The sequence below is a fragment of the Drosophila bipectinata genome, chromosome XR, assembly GCF_030179905.1.
Source record: "Drosophila bipectinata strain 14024-0381.07 chromosome XR, DbipHiC1v2, whole genome shotgun sequence".
NCBI lineage: Eukaryota > Metazoa > Arthropoda > Insecta > Diptera > Drosophilidae > Drosophila > Drosophila bipectinata.
In genome coordinates, this window is record NC_091735.1 from 9,426,394 (window position 1) to 9,439,959 (window position 13,566).

Genomic DNA, 13,566 nt, shown 5'->3' on the forward strand with positions numbered 1-13,566 from the left:
ATAAAATATTTAAGAACAGTTATCTTATATTATTACTCATAAACGCACATTATTTTTAGTTCTAGTAAGCTCAGAAGGTCACCATTTTTGTATTATTCAATTTTGTAAATTTAGCTTTTCTAGCACAAAAAATTCTGGTAGCACCGCTCAATTTTGGCAAATTGAATAGTTAATTTATTATTCGTTTTTCCTCAGTTATCAAAAAGCAAAACTAATAATTAATATTATCGATAAAAAACTTATCGGCATGAAAACCTTATAAGGTGTCCAAAGACTAACAATCAATTTGTTTTTTGGAAAAAATTGTGAATATTTATTTAAGACAATTTACGAATCTACAAAACATTTTTTGAATTTAATAGTGAGATTAACTATCATCCTAACACTCAAAAAAACTATTGTTCGAATTCTTAGCAAAAATGACGTGAACATTTTTATACCACCTTCTGATGCCTTCTGCGATTGTTATTTGGTTTTGTCTTGAAGATTTGGTGCTGGTTAACAATGAGCATTAAAATATATCTTCCGACCCAATATTTTTATTTTAAAAAGGCAATTAATCTTTATGGTCAAGTAAAAATCAGCAAAGACGATGTTATTGTATATTATATTGTTGAGTCCACATTTGATTTTAAGCCCAGTGCCAATGTAATGGATATTGAACCACGCCATTTACGCTTCTTGGGTTGCATTTGTAGTTTTAAATCATGTGACGAACAAAACCAATGCAAAAAATTTAATATGCGACTTTGTTTTACATTTGACGAAAACAAGGAAAATATATCTTTAACATATGTAGGAATAATACCTGAAACCTTAAAGCACGCTAAAATAATTCTATATGAAAATAATATAAGAAAATTATTTGTAACCGGAAAAAATGTTGACCATAAATGTGAGGAGTGTGATTATTTCGAGTTGTCCAGATTGGTTGATTTAACTCTTAAATCTCAAAAACATGAAAACAATGCTAAGAAGATCATATTAAATATAGGACATTTTTTGACGGGATCTCCATTTGTATTCTTTCAATATCTTTTTGAAAACATTTTGGTCAATAAACTTATTGAGCATACAACAGTTTACAAAAACTTTAAGGAATGGAAACAAACTTACGGAAAGGGGTAATACATTTGTTTGCGTTATAAATGATAAATGTAATGATTATATTTTTTCTCTGATTATAATTTACAGATCCAGACAACCGAATATAATACTTGATCGTGTTATAGGTATGCTATTAATGGTAGTGCTGTTTTCTTTAGCTATACAGCCAGGAGATTTTCTCATTAAAGTTTCTCACGTACGTAAGCTATACAACATTAAAATATAATATTAAATTTTTTCTCTCTATATAAGGCCATTATTGGAAATGTGTACAGTCTTCTGAACGTATTAGAAGGAAGTCCCATTGGGTTGAAACTTAATATTCATTTAAATAATTTTTTTCTGGACTGCTTTAAATATCACATTGCTTTATGGTCTACATTTTTAGGTATGTAAAGTGAAATATATATTTTAGCAACTCCATAAATACTTATGTGGGTAATTTTTCAAAAAGATTAATCGCAGTCAATGAACGTATTTTTTTCAAATGTAAATAATAATAAACCAGTGTTTTAATTAATCAAAACATAATTCGAAATATTAATGCAAAGTCACAATGAACAAAAGCCCACCCAAAAGTGTGCAACGCAGTGAAGGAGACATCTCCGACCCTATAATATATACTTTATTCTTGATCAGGATCACCTCCTGAGTTGATATGAGCTTGTCCGTCTATAACTGATTGATCGGAAATGACCCAACCTTCGTGTTATTGAAGATAGAAACTTAGCTGGAACTTAGTACAGATTATATTTTTAGTCAGTTGACCCGACCTACCAAATTTCATAACGATCGGCCGACAATATCTTATAGATAACTGAACGATCGGAAATGGTATTTGGTAGAAATACCAACTTTGGTATTTTTAAAGATAGAAGCTTGGAACTTTTTCTTTAAATATTTTATTGTAATTAAATAATTTTATTATGATATTCTCATAAGGATCGTCCAATTATATCCGATATTAGCGATATAAATCTGGTTTTAACTGCAAGGGTGTATTAACTTCGGCTCCGCCCGAAGTTAGCTTTCCTTTCTTGTTTAAAATTGAGGTTGGGTTACCTTTTCGTATATTGCAAGCCGCACGGCACCTTACGGCACTGGAACTAAAATTTCTTATATTTATTTATTTATATATTTATTTCGGCAACGGAAAAATCCTTGCATGGCTACAACATAACAACTTACAAACTAATAAATAATAGTACAATACTAATACAAACTTAAAAGGTTTCTGATTAACAAGCGTTTGAAGACAACCTTATCAGAGCCCCACTTAATTCGGAGGATAGGCGGTACAGATTTTAAATAAGAAAGAGCCCGCTCAATCGGCTCGTTTTAAAGATAATTGGCCTGTGACACTTGATCCGAAAGGGGGCAAAGGTACGAAGATCCCTTTGAGGAACATTAAAATTAATGAGTCCCAATAAAAAAGGACAATCAATGTTATCAGCGACTACATTGTTGAGATAAGTTAAAGCTGCCAATTTACGCCGATCCTCCAACGTGCAAACATTGTAAAGAAGGTAGCGGCTCTGGTACGAAGGTAGATGATCCTGAAACCTTAGAGGCACAAGAGCAAATTTTAAAAATTTTTTCTGGAGTCGCTCAATTCTGTTGGAACGAACTTTACAATCCAGATTCCTAATGATTAAGGCATATTCCAGCCTCGACCGAATAAATGCAGCTTAGACCCTGAGGCTCGAGTATGGACTTTTGAATTTTTTCACGAGCCTCTTATTAAAGCCCAGCATAGCATACGCTTTAGGCAGAATATAGTCTAAGTGACCAGAAAATTTAAATTTGCTGTCGAATAAGACACCAAGGTCTAACACCTCTTCTTTAGCTGCCAAATTATAATTACTGATGAAATAACCCGTGCAGATTTCAAGAGACCGCCTACTGTAACGGGTAAACATACACTTAGATAAGTTTAATGGAAGAAGATTACGGGAGAACGATGATTAGACTCTGGATACTCCTGTAACAAGTAGCTTTCACTAATATTGCTAATAGTTTTATAGATTTTAAGGTCATCCGCATACATTAAGAAAAAGGAATGACGAAAGCGTTACGAGATGTCATTAATGAAAATAATAAATAGAAGAGGTCCAAGAGAGCTGCCTTGTGGAAGACCAGAGGAGGTGACAAATGGACTTGAGAAAGCGTCTCAAATAGAAACGTGGCAAGGTCGGACAGGCTTAAAATGCTTAAGAATATTATACAAAACAAGAAAGGAAAGCTAACTTCGGGCGGAGCCGAAGTTGATATACCCTTGCAGCTAAAACCCGATATATATCGCAAACAACGGATATAGCTGGCCGATCCTTATGAGATTATCATAATTAAACCAAGTAATTAAAATAAAATATCTAAAAAAAAAGTCCCAAGCTTCTATCTTCAAAAATACCAAAGTTGGTATTTCTACCAAATACCATTTCCGATCGTTCAGTTATATGGCATCTATAAGATATAGTCGGATTAACTGACCAAAAATATAATCTGTACTAAGTTCCAGCTAAGTTTCTATCTTCAATAACAGTAAATTTGGGTCATTTCCGATCATGGCAGCTATAAGATATAGTCGGCCGATCCCGACTTTCTGCAAAGGAAAGAAGGGTGTGGGTAAAGTTTCAAGTCGATAGCTTTAAAATTGAGAGACTAGTTCCCGTAGAAACGGAAAGACAGACGGACATGCTCATATCAACTCAGGAGGTGATCCTGATCAAGAGTATATATACTTTATAGGGTCGGAGAAGTCTCCTTCACTGCGTTGCACACTTTTGGACAAAATTATAATACCCTGTGCAAGGGTATAAAGATGTGTTAATGCCAAAGAGTGCAATCACAACTAAAACTAGCCAAACACAGAAAAGACAAATTAAGAACGTTCACAATTATGTACTGAATACAATAATGATTTACATAAAACACAACACATCCTACTACTACACATATACTTTTTGTTGTAAAAAGAAAGTTAATCAGGCATGCTCCGGTTTTCACTTTCGGTTTTGGTTTTCGTTTTGGGACCAAAACCGAGATTTTCGTTTTTAGGTGCTCCGGTTTTCACAAGTTTTTAGTTATCGTTTTGCTATCGAAACGTATCATTTCTCATAACTTTTTGCTGCCGAAACAGCTGATTTGAGGTTTGGTCAGCAGCAAACAACGTGAAAAAAAGCCTGTTTATATTCAATTGCATCTTTAGTAGCCAAAAGAATTAAGGGGAAAAGCCAGAGAAGCCAAGTTAAGGGGCTTCTCTGGCTAAGGAAATCTTCTAGAGGTCTTAAAATAACGACAATAAACCAATAAGTCAACTACTTCTTTTCCTTTTGCAAATAAGATCCGATTTAATATAGAAAAAGGCATTTACTTTTCATTTAAGCCTAGTACTGAGTTGACGAAAATCCGCTGTCGAAAATCCGATAACGAAATCGCACTTTATTCATCTACCGAGCTACGCACGTTGCTTACGCTGCCATACACAATGAATATCATGCTATCTCTTTCGATGCTATTCTTGAAGAGGACAGGTACAGCAAAAAAACAAGAAAGGAAAGCTAACTTCGGGCGGAGCCGAAGTTTATATACCCTTGCAGTTAAAACCGGATATATATCGCAAACATCGGATATAGTTGGCCGATCCTTATGAGAATATGATAATATTACCCAATTTATTATAATACAAAAACCAAACCTAAAAATGTCCCAAACTTCTATCTTCAAAAACACAAAAGTTGTGTCATTTCCGATCGTTCAGTTATATGGCAGCTATGGGATATAGTCGGCCGATCCTAATGAAATTTGGTAGGTTGGATCATCTGGCCAAAAATATAATCTGTATTAAGTTTCAGCTTCCTATCTTCAAAAACACGAAAGTTGGGTCATTTCCGATCGTTCAGTTATATGGCAGCTATAAGATATAGTCGGCCGATCCTTATGAAATTTGGCATGTCGTAATGGTTTGCCAAAAATAGCTCTCTTGTCAAATTTGAACTCTCTAACTCTAAAAACACCAAAGTTATACCATTTCCGATCAATCAGTTATATGGCAGCTATATGATATAGTCGGCCGATCTGGGCCGTTCCGACTTATATACTGCGTGCAAAAGAAAGAAGGGTGTGTGCAAAGTTTCAAGACGATAGCTTCAAAACTGAGAGACTAGTTCGCGTAGAAACGGACAGACAGACAGACGGACAGACAGACGGACAGACGGACAGACGGACATGCTCATATCAACTCAGGAGGTGATCCTTATCAAGAATATATATACTTTATAGGGTCGGAGATGTCTCCTTCACTGCGTTGCACACTTTTGGACAAAATTATAATACCCTCTGCAAGGGTATAAAAATGAATAGATTCAAATAGCTAGACAAATTATAAATAAGAATAAGAACATTTAAAGCAGTGGTCGGCACCCCAATACATTGATATGATTTTACCGCATTAGTGTTAGTAACGAATAGCAGAAAGTAGGCTGTGAGCATGACGTTTCACACATTTATACTGTGTGTGTGTGGCAGAGCTCGGGCAGAGAAATTTCCTATGCCCCCGAGATAGGGCCGTGCCGACCTCTGATTTAAAGACAAAATTTTGAATTTGTTTTTTTTTTGGCCTACAGGCGCACTATAGGAAATATGACCACTTTTTCTGGCCAAAAATAATATCTCAATAACGAAACAAGATATTTAAGTTCTGATTTTTGATTTGAGTTCAAATGGTCAATAGATTTAAGGTTTAAAAAAAATGTGGGCGTGGCACCGCCCACATTTCAAGAAACACATTCTAACTCAAAAACTAAGCAAGATATTTAGATTTTGATTTGATTTGAGTTTAAGTATATGGTCAAAAGAACTTATATTTGAAAAAATTGTGAGCGTAGAACCGCGCCCTATTTAAAAATAACATGCTTATTGTAGAACTAAGAAAGATATTTCAATTTGGTTCTTTTTTAGTGTTTTATAAAGCCATAGTCTTCTTTTGGAAAAGTAGGTAGGTTTTAAAGTAGGAAAAGTAGGTAGAATATTATACAAAACAAGAAAGGAAAGCTAACTTCGGGCGGAGCCGAAGTTGATATACCCTTGCAGCCATTTGGGTCATTTCCGATCATGGCAGCTATAGGATATAGTCGGCCGATCCCGACTTTCTGCAAAGGAAAGAAGGGTGTGGGTAAAGTTTCAAGTCGATAGCTTTAAAATTGAGAGACTAGTTCCCGTAGAAACGGACAGATAGACGGACAGACGGACATGCTCATATCAACCCAGGAGGTGATCCTGATCAAGAATATATGTACTTTATAGGGTCGGAGAAGTCTCCTTCACTGCGTTTCACACTTTTGGACAAAATTATGATACCCTGTGCAAGGGTATAAAGATTTGTTAATGCCAAAGAGTGCAATCACAACTAAAACTAGCCAAACACAGAAAAGACAAACTAAGAACGTTCACAATTATGTACTGAATACAATAATGATTTACATAAAACACAACACATACTACTACTACACATATACTTTTTGTTGTAAAAAGAAAGTTAATCAGGCATGCTCCGGTTTTTACTTTCGGTTTTCGTTTTCGTTTGGGACCTATCGTTTTGCTATCGAAACGTATCATTTCTCATAACTTTTTGCTGCCGAAACAGCTGATTTGAGGTTTGGTCAGCAGCAAACAACGTGAAAAAAGCCTGTTTATATTCAATTGCATCTTTAGTAGCCAAAAGAATTAAGGGGAAAAGCCAAGTTAAGGGGATACCACCTTTTCAATGGATTTCATTTTCATTTCATTCCGGTGTTTTCAACAATTTTTTATACACTTTTAGCTCATAACTAATTAAATTAAATTTATTAATTTTTAAAAAACATATTTTACCCAATTTCAACAAATTTATCGCCATCCTTTTGATTATCCAAGTATTTTTAACTTGCTTTTTCATTCTATCAAAAGTATGGCAGCTTAGGCGATAACTCATGGTGTCGGACTTATCGGTCGTTCACCAAAACGAAAATTGTTGTTGCCGACGGCAAAATTTGATATCCAAATTTGAGGTGGGGTGAGAAATTACTCGTTTTAAAAATAATTACAAGCCTAATTGATCTTCTAGAGGTCTTAAAAGAACGACAATAAGCCAATAAGTCAACTACTTCTTTTCCTTTTGCAAATAAGATCCGATTTAACATAGAAAAAGGCATTTACTTTTCATTTAAGCCTAGTACTGAGTTGACGAAAATCCGCTGTCGAAAATCCGATAACGAAATCGCACTTTATTCATCTACCGAGCTACGCACGTCATGCTATCTCTTTCGATGCTGTTCTTGAAGAGGACAGGTACAGCAAAAAAAAAAAAAAGTGAATAGATTCAAACAGCTAGACCAATTATAAATAAGAATTGGTACATTTAAAGTCAAAATTTTGAATTTGGTTTTTTTTTTTTGGCCTACGGGCGCACTATAGGAAATATGACCACTTTTTCTGGCCAAAAAGAATATCTCAATAACGAAACAAGATATTTAAGTTCTGATTTTTGATTTGAGTTCAAATGGTCAATAGATTTAAGATTTAAAAAAAATGTGGGCGTGGCACCGCCCACATTTCAAGAAACACATTCTAACTCAAAAACTAAGCAAGATATTTAGATTTTGATTTGATTTGAGTTTAAGTATATGGTCAAAAAAACTTATATTTGAAAAAATTGTGAGCGTGGAACCGCGCCCTATTTAAAAATAACATGCTTATTGTAGAACTAAGAAAGATATTTCAATTTGGTTCTTTTTTAGTGTTTTATAAAGCCATAGTCTTCTTTTGGAAAAGTAGGTAGGTTTTTTTTTTTTAATAAATTTTTTTTTTTTAATTTTTAATTAGAAGAGGTCCAAGAGAGCTGCCTTGTGGAAGACCAGAGAAGGTGACAAATGGACTTGAGATAGCGTCTCAAATAGAAACGTGACAAGGTCGGACAGGCTTAAAATGCTAAAGAATATTATACAAAACAAGAAAGGAAAGCTAACTTCGGGCAGAGCCGAAGTTGATATACCCTTGCAGCTAAAACCCGATATATATCGCAAGCAACGGATATAGCTGGCCGATCCTTATGAGAATATCATAATTAAACCAAGTAATTAAAATAAAATATCTAAAAAAAAGTCCCAAGCTTCTATCTTCAAAAATACCAAAGTTGGTATTTCTACCAAATACCATTTCCGATCGTTCAGTTATATGGCATCTATAAGATATAGTCGGCCGATCGTTATGAAATTTGGTAGGTCGGATTAACTGAACAAAAATATAATCTGTACTAAGTTCCAGCTAAGTTTCTATCTTCAATAACACGAAATTTGGGTCATTTCCGATCAATCAGTTATATGGCAGTTATAGGATATAGTCAGCCGATCCCGACTTCCTGCAAAGGAAAGAAGGGTGTGGGTAAAGTTTCAAGTCGATAGCTTTAAAATTGAGAGACTAGTTCCCGGAGAAACGGACAGATAGACGGACAGACGGACATGCTCATATCAACTCAGGAGGTGATCCTGATCAAGAATATATATACTTTATAGGGTCGGAGAAGTCTCCTTAACTGCGTTTCACTCTTTTGGACAAAATTATAATACCCTGTGCAAGGGTATAAAGATTTGTTAATGCCAAAGAGTGCAATCACAACTAAAACTAGCCAAACACAGAAAAGACAAACTAAGAACGTTCACAATTATGTACTGAATACAACAATGATTTACATAAAACACAACACATACTACTACTACACATATACTTTTTGTTGTAAAAAAAAAGTTAATCAGGCATGCTCCGGTTTTCACTTTCGGTTTTGGTTTTCGTTTGGGACCTATCGTTTTGCTATCGAAACGTATCATTTCTCATAACTTTTTGCTGCCGAAACAGCTGATTTGAGGTTTGGTCAGCAGCAAACAACGTGAAAAAAAGCCTGTTTATATTCAATTGCATCTTTAGTAGCCAAAAGAATTAAGGGGAAAAGCCAAGTTAAGGGGATGCCACCTTTTCAATGGATTTCATTTTCATTTCATTCCGGTGTTTTCAACAATTTTTTATACACTTTTAGTTCATAACTAATTAAATTAAATTTATTAATTTTTAAAAAACATATTTTATCCAATTTCAACAAATTTATCGCCATCCTTTTGATTATCCAAGTATTTTTAACTTGCTTTTTCATTCTATCAAAAGTATGGCAGCTTAGGCGATAACTCATGGTGTCGGACTTATCGGTCGTTCACCAAAACGAAAATTGTTGTTGCCGACGGCAAAATTTGATATCCAAATTTGAGGTGGGGTCAGAAATTACTCGTTTTAAAAATAACTACAAGCCTAATTGATCTTCTAGAGGTTTTGCAAATAAGATCCGATTTAATATAGAAAAGGCATTTACTTTTCATTTAAGCCTAGTACTGAGTTGACGAAAATCCGCTGTCGAAAATCCGATAACGAAATCGCACTTTATTCAGCTACCGAGCTACGCACGTTGCTTACGCTGCCATACACAATGAACATCATGCTCTTTCGATGCTATTCTTGAAGAGGACAGGTACAGCAAAAAAAAAAAAATGAATAGATTCAAATAGCTAGACCAATTATAAATAAGAATTGGTACATTTAAGCCTAGTACTCTGACGACGACAATCCGCCGTGTGACAGCTTGACAGGTTTGAAAAAAGGAAGAAGAAGAAATTTTTGCCTCCTAGATTTTGCCGGTACTCTGACGACGAAAATTATGGCTATCAAATTGAATGGCGTTGCCGGATCAAAAAAAAAAATAAACAGCTGATTTTGGGGTGTAAAAAGAATTCATTTGATTTCTTTTGATAGCCAAAACATGGAGCGAAAATTAAAAGAAAAAAATTGTCGGACCGAAAAATTTTCGGCACTTGAGGATAAAGTGAAGTTAATTAGTGCGGTCAGGGTACTGGGTGTGGGTAAAGTTTCAAGTCGATAGCTTTAAAATTGGGACTGTAGAACTAAGCAAAATATTTCAATTTGGTTCTTTTTTAGTGTTTTATAAAGCCATAGTCTTCTTTTGGAAAAGTAGGTAGGTTTGTTTTTTTTAATTAAAAATCTTGTATTTATTATACCCTTGCAGAGGGTATTATAATTTTGTCCAAAAGTGTGCAACGCAGTGAAGGAGACATCTCCGACCCTATAAAGTATATATATTCTTGATCAGGATCACCTCCTGAGTTGATATGAGCATGTCCGTCTGTCCGTCTGTCTGTTTCTACGCAAACTAGTCTCTCAGTTTTAAAGCTATCGACTTGAAACTTTGCATACACTCTTCTTTCCTTTGCACGCAGTATATAAGTCGGAACGGCAGGGATCGGCCGACTATATCCTATAGCTGCCATATAACTGATTGATCGGAAATGGTATAACTTTGGTGTTTTTAGAGTTAGAGAGTTCAAAATTGACATGAGAGCTATTTTTGGCAACACATTCCGTCATGCCAAATTTAGGATCGGCCGACTATATCCTATAGCTGCCATATAACTGAACGATCGGAAATGGTATTTGGTAGATATATCAACTTTCGTATTTTTGAAGATAGAAGCTTGGGAGGTTTTTTTTAGATTTTTTATTGTAATTAATTGGTTTTATTATGATGTAATCATAAGAATCGGCCAACTATATCCGATGTTTGCGATATATATCCGGTTTTAGCTGCAAGGGTATATCAACTTCGGCTCCGCCCGAAGTTAGCTTTGCTTTCTTGTTTTTTATTTAAATCAATTTTTTATTAGTATTACAGCTAACTGATTCACATTCAAGGTTTTGAGGTTGCCTCCTGAAATTATGAATTTCTTCGAAAGTGCATAGAAGTTCATATTCATATTTCACTCATATGACTAAAATTAAACAACCTACAACATAGAATAAATTACAATGTTCGACTCGGTTCGACTTAGTTAAATCTCTTTTTAAAAATCAGATTTAGTTCTAAAAATTCCTTTGCTAGACTACATACATTTTCATTTTATTGAAAAGACAACACAAGTTTTTTGGACACTTCACATATAGAAACACATAATGCAAACCACATTAAAAAGTATTCATTTCAAAACTTGATTTTTTTCATAAAATTTTCGTAAAAAAATCGTAAATTCTAAGCTACATGAGCTCAATATGTCAATAGCTTTTTTTAACAGCTGATTTTTTCGCAGTGGCGCCATCTATGAATTTCCAACTTCTGGTATGCAATAGAGGCCTGCATGATTGCACTCAAAATTTTCGGTTATTTGAGTACAATAAGTTTAAGTCGCAATTGAGCGTGCCAAACCGTTTCAACAAAGTGAACTGCGGATTGGTAAGGGCATTCTTCTCATTCATTGCAGTTAAAGCAGAAGCTAAAACTAGTTGCACAATTTTTTGTATACCTGCAAGCAGCTCGGCAAGCAGGTAGCAAGCAGCTACCTGCAAAGAGCCTTTGCAGATGCTAGAAATTTAATTTCTGAAAAGCGATGTATTATTGCTAACAATGCAGATACAATAAAAAAAATTATGTTTTTGCATTCTGTTATGAAAAATTAAATAAATGACATACATACATATGTATATATAATAATTAATCCATGCATTTCTATTTTTCTATTTCTTGTATTGAAAAGCAACACAAAAACAAAAAAAATAAATTTGACGTCACAAATGCGACGCACAACTAACCGAGTACTCGGTTACAAAACTCATTTGGTTATTGCGTCGCCGTTCGGATAGAGTAAATTTTTTACTCATGCCTTTACCACATTTGCCAAATCCGTTTTACTCAATGTCTCACTCAGTCAGTCAGAACTTTGAGTGAGAGTGCCAAATGCTGCTTTGACTGTATTCATGCAGACCTCTAGTATGCAACATTAAAAATTAATCTATTGTGAATGATACGCAGTTAAAATTATTAAAATCCTTTAACTTTCAAAAAATGGTTTTTGGCCAGAAAAAGTGGTCAAATTTCCTATAGTGGAGCGGGACTACTGTGCCACGGTCATATTTCCGATTCAATAGGAAAGCAGACTTAAAAGTCTAGGTATAACTCCTCTAAAAAGTATCTGATTTGGCTGGTTTTTGATTTGTAGGTGTAGATTAACCATTGGAACAGTTTGGAATTAAAATATTTTCCAAAAACATTAACGAACTGGCGCTAGTATCAGATTTCTGTTTCGAGGGCTGGAGTGGGCGTGGCAAATTTCGACACAAACTTGATCTGATCTGCGCGGATATCATACGATCCCAAGTTGCAATCTGATTCTATCTCTTATTGTTTTCGTAATCCACGCGTTGACAATTTCCCGTTTGTATGGGAATTGGTATATATCATATATTGGTATGTCTCCTCCAAAAACCGGCAGATTTAAATGAAATTTGTTTTTCAGATATATATTACCTATTATTTTTCTACTTTAATAGACTTTATCGAGCCTTTTGAACGTCAAGTATATTTCGTCATTGCATTCTTCGGATTTTTGGGATTTACGTTTCAAATTGCTTTACTGGCGGACTTAGTATCAGTTATTGGATTACATTCACATTGTTTCTACATTTACACTAAAGTGTAAGTTTCGCCTAAAATTAATTAATTACAATAATTTAAGAGTATATTATTTCAGCCTTTATAATGTGGAAAACAAAGGATTGTCTGTACTATGGCAAGTGGTTCGTGGCAACCGATATAATGTATTAAAAGGTTTTTATATCTTTGACAAAAAAGGATTTTTATTAATACACTATTCATTTAGGACGCATTGAATCCCATAATTATATGAATAGACAGTTATACCTTGCCACAATATTCTTTTCGGCGATTTTATTTCTATACCCAACTACCTTCGTATATTATATAGTTTTTGGGACGGTAAATTTTTACAATATATGTACATTTTATTTTCAATTAATAAAAAAATAAAAATTTATACAGCTTAAGGTGCTTACCTCTGGCATGCTAACTTTATTTGACAACTTTCGACGAAATTTCATGTGTCTTCCCATTGAAAGTATCATGATATGGTTTGTCAAAGGATTTTGTAAATTAGGTATTCAGTTAACCCTTAAAAATATTTGCAATAAATATCCATTTTTTCTTTTCAGATTGCCTTAAAATCAAGAGCAATTTTCCCGTAGATAAAGAATTTTTTATTGATGAACATCATAAGGTTGACGTTTCAGTGTTTAAAATTGAAACCTGAGAATACAAAAAATTTACTTTCGTAGTTAGTAAATAAAGTTAGTTTCTTTCGACGTGATAAATAAACTACAATGTTGTTTTATTAGTTATATACATAATAGTATTTCGATAAAAAATACAGACAGTTTTAATAATTCCAGTTTTAATAAAATACAGTTTTAATAATTATTTTGTAATTTTTTTATTGTATAATATGAAGTTTATATTATATTGTATTGATAGATTTTCCTTCACAAGAATAGTTAGGTTAGACTAGATAGGAATAGAAT

At 34.0% G+C, this 13,566-nt stretch overlaps 1 protein-coding gene across 1 annotated transcript; it reads left to right on the forward strand.

The window, feature by feature from the left end:
* The first annotated feature begins 245 nt into the window (after positions 1-245).
* On the forward strand, positions 246-13,363 carry PIG-Q (phosphatidylinositol glycan anchor biosynthesis class Q). Its single transcript, XM_043211236.2, has 8 exons — positions 246-1,124; positions 1,195-1,303; positions 1,360-1,495; positions 12,523-12,667; positions 12,723-12,799; positions 12,852-12,967; positions 13,031-13,145; positions 13,201-13,363. Exons 1-8 carry the CDS (start codon positions 505-507, stop codon positions 13,296-13,298), a joined length of 1,416 nt encoding a protein of 471 aa, XP_043067171.1. The 5' UTR covers positions 246-504; the 3' UTR covers positions 13,299-13,363.
* The last annotated feature ends 203 nt before the right edge of the window (positions 13,364-13,566 follow it).